General features: G+C 37.1%; 1 protein-coding gene across 1 annotated transcript in view; it reads left to right on the plus strand.

The window, feature by feature from the left end:
* Positions 1–2,817: 2,817 nt before the first annotated feature.
* Positions 2,818–10,472, plus strand: part of LOC104532823 (neuron navigator 3-like) — a gene marked incomplete at its 5' end in the record, with an annotated part of 13,790 nt that continues 6,135 nt past the window's right edge. The window contains 8 exons of the mRNA XM_010178120.1: positions 2,818–2,915; positions 3,579–3,674; positions 3,976–4,144; positions 4,903–5,138; positions 7,360–7,514; positions 8,443–8,514; positions 8,947–9,143; positions 9,800–9,918. Of these exons, the coding sequence (XP_010176422.1) occupies positions 2,818–2,915; positions 3,579–3,674; positions 3,976–4,144; positions 4,903–5,138; positions 7,360–7,514; positions 8,443–8,514; positions 8,947–9,143; positions 9,800–9,918 (1,142 nt within the window). The remainder of the gene's footprint in view (positions 2,916–3,578; positions 3,675–3,975; positions 4,145–4,902; positions 5,139–7,359; positions 7,515–8,442; positions 8,515–8,946; positions 9,144–9,799; positions 9,919–10,472) is intronic.

Raw genomic sequence — 10,472 nt, forward strand, 5'->3', positions numbered from 1 at the left:
TTCTGTGATTCTGTGATTCTGTGATTTGATTATTTCTGTGCCATAAAGTTTATGATAATAAGCTTTCTACACTTGTTTTGACAAAGTGGACAAGAAACAGAAGTGCTCTCTAACACTAGAACCAGGAGCAGAGCAGAAGCAAAGCAGCACTCATTGCTGTAGACTCCACTGAAAGTATAATGCAGTGTCTGGAAGCAATAAAAATATGGCTAATAATTGTAGAAAGAGTCTGGGCAAGGGTACAGTTGGGAACGTGCCAAACTGCCTGACTATAATTTGGATTGGCAGTTAGTTGTATTATCTTGCCAGTCACAGATTACATGGATATTTGAATATTACTTCTGGTTAATATCAGATTTTATATGAAAATAGGTATTTTTTAATTTACATTCCAGCCTACTTTTTTGCCAGATTTAACTTTTAGCATGGATGAGCCTGAGCTAGGCCTCCGTATACAAGGAAGTGTTGCAAAAACAGGGAGGAAAAGTTTAACTATGGTTCCTGCTCACACATCCACACACACTAAAAAAGAACAAAACAAAACAAAAAAAAACCCAGAATATTTTTTTAAATAGTAATTGTAGAAACTCTTTCATGAACAACAACTATTAGCACTTTGTTGCTTAGCACTAACTCTGTCTAGGTACAGGAATAAACATAATATAAGCTTTACATAATTTTCTGTGTTATTGGTTCCAAATGTTTTCTAGCATGCAAAGTAATTACTTTAGGTTATAAGAAATTAAAGAAATAAGGGCGCCTAATGAGGAGTGGAGGATTTCATTTGATTGTGAATCCAGCCTTTTTTATCATTGTGAGTATCATTTTCTTGTTGTGTCAGAGAAGTTTGAAGGATGACGGCTTCCTACCAAGTCTCATGGGATTTCTGTGGCCGCTGGAGTGCTACTGAACAAAAGTCCCTGAGATATGGAGAGGTTAATGTTGCTGAGGGTTAAACTGAGAGAGATAACAAGGCCTTTGTCTCATTATATTACAAAATGCCATTATACTTTTTGGGAGACCAGTGTCTCCAAATGACCAGTGGTCATCTAGAAATGACCAAAGTTATCCATTGACGCTTCCCAAGGGTATGACCATCTCCAGATAGGTGTGATTGGCAAACTGGGGAGGGGCTCGATGGTCATAAACACCCATATTTCAGTCACTTTATTAAAGATCAGCAAATAATGAACAGTACAGGACTCTGTCTCGACTGTCTGATAAAAAGGGTGTCAGAGCTCAGACAAGAAATGAGCCTGAGTCACCATAGTGCACCTAAGAAGGAGGTCTGGCAGGACGTAATTAAAACAATTAGCATCACCATGAAATTAGACCCCCTTGGGCATCTTCTTAGCCCCTTGTGTCAGTGAGAGGGTTAGGTCTTAGTAGAAAATGGAATTTTTCTCTAGCCACAGAGTAATGCCTCATTCCTAAAGACTTACAGAAAAATAAATGTAAAAGGCTACATGAGGGTCATTTAGAGTTTGAAAAATTTCATATGGGGATCAGTTATATCACATACTGCCCTCAGATGAACTACGACATTATAGAAACTCTTAAGATTTGTCAAATATGCTGAAGTACAAGTAAAGGGAAACATTCAGTGCTGGTGGCAAGGAAAATTGGCTGCTAGGAAGGAAACAAGCATGGATTTTTTTAAGCACACAACAAAAATGCTTCTTCATTTGGTCAATTTAAAAAATAATCAGCAGAATCTGATTTCTAGATTAGGATGTAAGCTGTCAAAACATTTTACATGAGGACTTATTTTTTTAATACATTAATTGAAGTCATAATCATAAGTCTTCTTTGGTTTTGCTTTGAGCAAGTGACTGAACTTTACTGGCACCTCATTTAATTTGGGTGAAATCTGACCTTGCACAAACTATGTCATGAAGTCAATGCCTTTCTTCAATCATCATAACAAGAACAAGCAGGACTTAGGGTAGTAGATTACTGTGCTGGTCTTTGAAGAAAATGCAAATCCATAATATCTCTTACTTTGATATTTAGCTTGAACGTCTAGCAGTAAAATCTCTGAGACAACTTCTAGAGGAAGATGTCAGTCTTATCTGTTCCAATAAAGCTGTAGGCTCAGCCTTCAGTAAGAAATACATTCTTCTGCTTTCTTATTTTAGGAGTTAATGAGGAGGTATAAACAGAGACACAGAGCAGATCAGAATCCCTCTTTAACCTCCAAGAAAAATGCAACTTTTTTTTAAGGGATTCACTGAATACCGAGTCCCATATTCTGTAACGCTGCAAAGTGGTTCTCCTAATGTATACTATTTACAAGCCTACATTGTGGGGTTAAAAAAGGCTCTATCTATGCCATGTGTACAGAAAGTAAAGAAATCAGCTGGAAAGAGAAATTAAAATGCTATTTTACTTATAAGGAAACATATCAGTGCAAGGATTTGTTTGTTTTCTTCTTACGTCATTCTAAAGGGCACAATGAGTGCCCAAATTTATAAACTTAATTTAGGTTTTAAACAACATTACTTTGTGGACATATGGTGATTTTTAACAAGTTCGAGGAAGAAAAGTGAAGGCATGACTATAATGCAAGAATTTATTTCTTTCTACATTATTAAAGCTGCTAATATTGCTTCAAAAATTGTCAAATTGTAACTTTTTTTCATCTCCAACAGAAAAGGCAAATTAGGAATAAATACAGATTAAAATGATCGCAAGCTATTATGATAGCAGTCTTTCTTTTTAACGGAAAACCCTTTGAACAAATATTGAACTGATGATATGAACATAACTGATGTGGTTTGTCAGGTTGATCACTTTCCTTTACTTCTTTTATTGCAGATATTTTGTTGGATGATGCCCCTGATGGAGCACTCCATAAAGAAGGTCATAGTGTGAAAATTTTAGTCACTATAAACAAGGGCTATAGTCGAGCCAAGGTAGGTTCATTACCCAAAGGTCTGGATGCAGAATTATAGCTCAGGCATATCTTGCAATATAGTAGCTCAACTTGTTTCAGTATTTTCAGCCAGGAACTGAAGGGAAATATCCTAAAGATAGCAGCTCTCTTCTCTGTCATCCACATTCAATACAGTTAGGCACTCTCCATAGAATAATGTGATATGGCCTTCTTCTGCCTTTGTGGTGGCTCAGACACTACCAATTCTCAGTTTAATTAGTGGCAGAATGTTCTGGGACTTGCTATCTCAATTTAAAAGTCATTATAAATTAGGTTTATGTCTTGGACCCCTTAGAGTACAACTATGAATATGCTGCTGAGGTAACCAATTTGGAATTGCATTGTCGTGTTTTCATGCTCTGTATTACAAAAAAATTATTAATACAATGCAAATTTATTTATATTCAGCTCTTTATAAATACAGATACAATCTAAGTGCAGAATAAGATACCGTATTTCCTTCCTTACAGAGATGTGCCAAAGTAGTATCTTCTATACCTATATCTGGCACAGGTATTATTAACAATGTTGTAACATCACATTCTAAATAATAATCTTTTTCTTCACTGGAAAAAATATGAATCTTTATATAAAACTAATTATCACCATTTTTAGTTCAGTTTCCAAAAATCTCTCTTTGCAGGATCAAAAACCACATGCATATCTGATAGGATCAATTGGAGTCAGTGGAAAAACAAAATGGGACGTTTTAGATGGTGTAATCAGACGTCTCTTTAAGGTAAGACAGTGAAAAATTAGTTCAAGTATTAATTCAATTTTCTTTTTCACTTGAGATAAATTCTGTACTCTGGGTTGTCTTGCCAAGTTTTTGCTTTGTTCTGTTTTTTTGACATATAGCTAACACTACTATTAAAATTTATTCTTAAGGTTGCTGTTCTTTTTTCATGTTTGTACGCAGTTCTCTATTGAATGTGACTGCAAGAACTCCTTGTCAAGTGACTTCACTTGAACCAAAATATTTTCCAAGCTGCTTTTGTTCAATAACCATTTTTATGTCTTATATTTTCATGTAATTTCAGGAATATATTTTCCGAGTGGATCCTACCACTAGCCTGGGTTTAAGCTCTGACTGCATTGCTAGCTACTGTATAGGGGATGTAATTAGAACCAATAGTGTAGAAGTGCCTGAACTGCTGCCTTGTGGATATCTAGTTGGAGATAATAATGTCATCACTGTGAACCTGAAAGGTAAAACTCCAAGGATATTTCTGCAGATACTGTAGAGTTTTTCACTGCAGTCCCCTCTCTCTTCACATTTTTTGTCTTGCACCTGACCTTTCTGTATTTTGTCTCCAGTTCAAGGACTCATCACATCACTCATCACATAAACAGTATGACATTGTACTACACCTAATACAATGGGGTATTTTGAGGCAAATGTAAGAATATCTCTGTCCTTCTCTGCCTGACAGCCAAATCACAGCAAAGTACATATTTCTGAATAGTGGCAAAAAAAAACACAACTCCAAAACAGATTATGATGAGAAATATTTATACCTTACCTAGTTCCACAGGAAAAATTCAATGCATTTCAAAAGCTGTAGGGATTTGCTATTGGAGGGGAGAGGGGCTTTCAGAAGAACTATGCATACATTGATGTGACAACTAGTAACCCTTGTGGCTGTCACTTTGACCTGTTTTTTTCATCATTGCTGCCTGTAGTGCCTGAAACATACATCTTTGCCCCACTGAGCCTTCTCTTCACATTTGCTTTCATTTCATCTCTCCCACCCATCTGTTTCCACTACCACTGTTTAGTTTTTTTGGCCCTGTGGAAGGATATACACATTACTACAGTAATGAAGCCCTTGATAGGAATTTGATTTAGGCAGAAGAATCTTACCTTGCTTTGAGAATGGCACTGATGCCACCAGGTGCTGGACCAAACCTTTACCTACCTTAGCAAGGATGAAGACAGGCTATTTTTTCTTTTCTTTTGTTCCCAGGAGCAGAAGAAAACAGTTTGGACAGTTTTGTATTTGACACATTAATTCCTAAGCCAATTACCCAGCGGTACTTTAATTTACTGATGGAGCATCGGAGAATTATTCTGTCGGGACCCAGTGGCACAGGAAAGACCTATTTGGCTAACAGGTTGGCTGAATATATTATAACTAAATCTGGCAGAAAAAAAACTGAGGATGCAATTGCAACTTTCAATGTAGATCACAAGTCAAGCAAGGTAAGTTACAAATGAAAAGATAATGTATTGTCCAATTTGTAGTGATAATGCAGAGCAGATCCTATTGATTGGCATACTATTTTGTTGCTCAGTTGACCTGTTTGCCTACAAGAATTCAGTCTCCAATCTCAGTTAGGAATAGAGACCAGATCTAAACAAACCATTGAAGCACTGTGAAAGAAAGTCTGAATTTTCCCTCACTTGGGGGAACCCACCTTAAGGATGGATACAGAGTCAAATTCCTATATAAATTCAGTTCATATAGTGTCTGTAATTTCTTCATCTGAAAGAACGATTTTGCTGATTACATGTAATAATTACAAGAACAAAATTGCTGATTACAGTAATACTAGTCTAGCTTGCTTTTTTAACTTGCTTTTTAATAGCGATAATACCAGCCTATTGTTAGCAAAGATTTCAGAATGGGGATTTTGAATTACTGTCTTTGGTTCAGCTTCTTAATCAGCACTGAATAAATACAACTGCTGCCACGGTTTCTGGTGTGCATCAGTCAGGAAGCTGACCATACTAAAATTGCCTCATGCTTCACGTCACATTCACAGTGATTTACATAGCTCAGATTACCACGCTTCTAGCATGACTGCTGTGCTAGCCACAGATAATACCATTCGCTTGCTGTCCTAAATTAGGTATACTCCTAACCTGATACCCAGGGGAAAGAAAATGAAAGGTTTTGCCCAGAGCTTTCTGATTTGCATAGAGCATAATGAATGTTAACATAAGAAGGAACATATATATCCCAAAAGGGTGAGAGGACCATTCCAGTAAAAATACTACTTTTCACTGTCTTTACACAGAGGATTTGTGATGCCATTTACTTTGGCAGGGGATATGTTTATGTTTTATTGTTATATCATGTACATTTATAATGAAAATTGTTCCATGAAAGAGCAAGCTTTTGGATTTCTGGTAAATTGATTGTTGCATGTGTTTTTGTTTTGGGTTTCTGGTGTGGGGTTTTTTTGTTTTTTCTTTTATTTTGTTTCTATTAAGATTTATATAGAACTTTTGAGTTTGTAGCAAAAAAGGAAAAACAACATTTTCAAATACTGAGTGTGTTTGAATAATACAGATGGTGCTATTCCATGGAAGAAACCCATGATGTTCCCCTAGAGACACCTGATCATAAAAAGCCAAACAAAAATCTTTCTTGACGTATAAAAAGATTGCATGTTCCCATTAAAGAAAAAAAAAAATCTACTATCCCTGATCCAGGAGCTAAAAAGCTCATAAGAACTTTGTCCATAGTTCTGAGCATTCCTGACACTGACAAAATTAGATACCTCTAGGGATACAGCTGTAAAACTTGACTAGCCCAGACCTTCAGGGGCAGCAAGATGTTGAGAAAAATATGAAATGTTTTGATTATAGAAAGTTCTCTTTTACTCCAGCACTAAATAGCAGCCAGACTGATAGCTGACAGAAAAAAAGAATCTACACAACAAATTTTATTACAAGATATAGCATCCCCAAAAGGTCAAACATATTTTCAGAGAGAGTGGTGAAATGAGATACCTGAAGGAGCAGATCAATATGCGTAAATTGTGTGATAATTTGATGGGGTTTTTTTATATATAAATGTGGCATTCATAAGAATGGAGGTCCAACAGTTAATGTGAATATCTCAGCCCATTGGAAATGGCATATTTTATGGCAACCTATTTTCCTCTTGAGATAAGATATTTTATCAGCAGTTTTCTAAGGAATGTATCCACTAAATAGTAATGTGTAAGCTTTAGTCACTTGCCTTTGGATGTCAGGAAGTACTTCTTCACTGAAAGGGCTATCAGGCACTCAAACAGGCTGCCTAGGCAGGTGGTTGAGTCACCATCCCTGGAGGTGTTTAAAAGACAGCTAGATGGGGTGCTCAGAGATGTGGTTTAGTAGTGGACAGGTATGGTTGGACTCGATGATCTCAGATGTCTTTTCCAACCAGGAGATTCTATGATTCTATGATTATGTTTAGTGTCTCTGTTTTTCCTAGCATGTGGCTTCAATGTTACCCTGTCTGAGAAGCAGATCTACCTGCATGTGTTGATCCAGCTGAACGATCCACAGTGGGGAATCTCTGGAGCAGCCTCTTTATTTTTCTGAAAATCTTTTCCACTGAAATTACCTCTGTGGTCTAATTCAGTTATTTTCTGTTGTGGTTTGTCTGTTTGTTTTTGTTGTGTTTTTTTTTATATTAATTCTGCTGAAGGATCTGCGACAATACCTAGCAAACCTAGCTGAGCAATGCAGTGCTGACAACAATGGTGCTGACCTCCCTGTGGTCATAATTCTTGATAACCTCCACCACATCAGTTCATTAAGTGACATCTTCAATGGTTTCCTCAACTGTAAATATAATAAGTGGTAGGTAGTCGTTCTTGTCTCCACTTTCATGCATCTTTTGTAATTAAAAAAGTAAAAGCTGTTTGCTATTTTGCAAAATAGAATGTCCCAGTGGAAACTTAGACTTACATAGGCTGTCAGCAAAGCCCTTATATGCTTGAATAATTTTAATCCTCTTCAGGCAAGTACTTAGATGTCTGCTTCACTTCATTTATATGACCTCCATGCATCTCAGTGAGATGTAAACGTACCACAGAATTGAAGAATGTACTTAAATGCTTGACTGAATTAGGGTCTTATCCCTTTCACCCTGTCAGATCACACAAGCTCATTAGCACCATGATGAGAGCTTATGGGAGAGTAAGAAGAAATGCACTTTATAATAGTGGAATTTGAGATATGTGTGAACCCACAAACCATGCCATACAGAAGCAGCTGTATATCTGGCAGACTTGCACTTCCTACAGTTTTCCTGTAGCAGTGCAGAAGTATGGATTTTGATGACTGTCCTTTATTGCCAAGCAAGAATCAAAATAATGTTTTCTGTAACTTTTGCTGGCCTATAACATTGGCTATTTCTGCTGTAAGAGTGACATCATAGGGACTTCCCTTTGTAAAATCACTGAATGCTATGTCTTACTCATGAGATTCACTGGCTTCTGAAATTAAAACTCTAAGCCTACTGCACAATTATGAGGTACATGAAGACAGGGTTGCCCCATTTATTTCTTTATTACAGATGAGAGTACTAGTAAACTGCAAATGTGCAGAGAGGGAAATACAAGAATAAACATGAAAAAAGGGCACTTCAGAAATATTTTAAGTCTAAGACCAAAATACATCCAGAGACTCTTTTAAAGTTGTCCTCGTGCAAATTAGAAGAAAGAATATCCTCTCAATATCTGAATGAATTCTCCCTCAAAAAAAACTGATACGTTTCTCTTTTCAGTCCCTATATTATTGGAACCATGAACCAGGGAGTTTCTTCTTCACCAAATCTGGAGCTGCATCACAATTTCAGGTACATTCACTCTGTACTTACTGCGGCTGTGTTTGCACAGCTCCCTGCTTCTCAGCCCAGTTCTTCGACAAACACTGATCTTGTGTCTCATCACAGCAAAGCACTTTAGCTTCTGTGTCTCTCCTGTATTGATGGGCCTCTGAATGGTGTTGGGGAGTAATGAAAGAAATAAGGTACTTTCTGGCATGTCTAGCAAGTTGATGAAGACAGTTGCATTCTTGCCTTCACTTGTCTTCTGCAGTGTCTTGAATTCCTGCTAAAACCTATAATGGTTGTATTGTAGCAGTCAGCAATAATGTGGTTTGTTGGAGCAGTTTTATAATTACTGACTAATGAGATTCAGAACTTAGGACATTATCTTCATCTGTGTGTTTAAGAGGAAATTATGCGTTTGCCATTCATTGCTGCTTGACATTTATACTTTCTACCCAGGTGGGTGCTGTGTGCTAATCACACAGAGCCTGTTAAAGGTTTCTTGGGCAGATATCTGAGAAGGAAACTGATTGAAACTGAAATAGAAAGGAACACACGCAATAATGAGCTCATCAAAATCATTGACTGGATCCCCAAAACATGGCATCATCTCAACAGCTTCCTAGAAACGCACAGCTCTTCAGATGTAACCATTGGTGAGTCCATTGGTGGAGTCATTTGAAATAAGGATGCAGGCTGAGCATTTTAGAGATTTGTGAAGGATATATGACCTTTTAAAAGTTGTCACCTCTCAATGTACATCAGTGTGGGAAATTTGTCTAGTTGCCAGCAAGATTGAAATGAAAATAGAAAGTTTAATGAAAGAGTATGTATTTTCTGGTATTTCTGCCTTGATTGCTAAAGACTTTCAAGTAAATGATCATAATTTTTAAAAGTTAAATTTACAAAAAAATTACCTCGGTAACAACTTTCCTAAGCTTAATTTTTTTCCCTGCTTTCACGTTGCAGTATAATCATAGCAATAAAAACACATGGACAGTCAGTTCAGCAAACTAGCAGGTGGTAGATATACATGTACCTGCGATCTTTTAGTGGAATAGCTATATTAGCAAAGAAGTCATCGTTTTACATAGCTTTGCCCATAAAACTTGTAAGCGTTCATCAGGCCCTAGAATTGGATAAAGTGACACTAGTTCATTTTTTATAACAGGAGACTGATAGCTCCCTTATTTTGGTCTTGTATTAGTATTCTTTTCATTTGATATTGCTCCAATACTATTTAATTCTGCAAAGATTATTTTTAGTGTGTTCCCTAGTTCTACTTTTTTTAATATACAACTTGACTTCTCAGGTCCTCGTCTCTTCCTCCCTTGCCCTATGGATGTTGATGGCTCCAGAGTGTGGTTCACAGACCTCTGGAACTATTCACTGGTGCCATATCTTCTGGAAGCTGTGAGAGAAGGACTTCAGGTACATCACTTGTTTCCCAACATTTTTTTTTTTTTTAACTAGTTTCATAGGCTTTCTCCAAGCTATTTTAACCAATGCATCCAAGTATGAATGCTGTCATTTTTGCAAAAAGAAAATCTGTGGAGGGATTATAGAAATCAGCCTTGAGCTCCCTTTGACCTGCTCTTACTCTGATGTATATTTTGGCTTTGTCTGCTCCAGTTCTAGCATACCTGGTATTTTATGAAAAGACTGTCTCCTCTGTGACTGGAGGAAGGTTCTTCTTTTCCACTGTTTTTTAAAGAGTTCACAGCAATGCTAAATACAGCTCAGATTGCCTCCCTGAGTCAAGGCAGTCTCAGCCTTGGAAGAGACTGCATGGAAGAGTTAATAGCCCTTACACTGGTGCAAGAAAATAGCTGTGGTCTGCATAATCCTCTCCCACCTACACATGTAGGCACACACACTTGTGGAGAGAAGTTTGTGAACAAGGATATTTTCACCATTCAGGGGAAAAAAAAACCAAAACAAAAACCCCACAACCCCCCCCCCAAAAAAAAAAAAAAACCCGGCCT

This window comes from Antrostomus carolinensis, unplaced genomic scaffold, assembly GCF_000700745.2.
Source record: "Antrostomus carolinensis isolate BGI_N321 unplaced genomic scaffold, ASM70074v2 scaffold53941, whole genome shotgun sequence".
Lineage (NCBI taxonomy): Eukaryota > Metazoa > Chordata > Aves > Caprimulgiformes > Caprimulgidae > Antrostomus > Antrostomus carolinensis.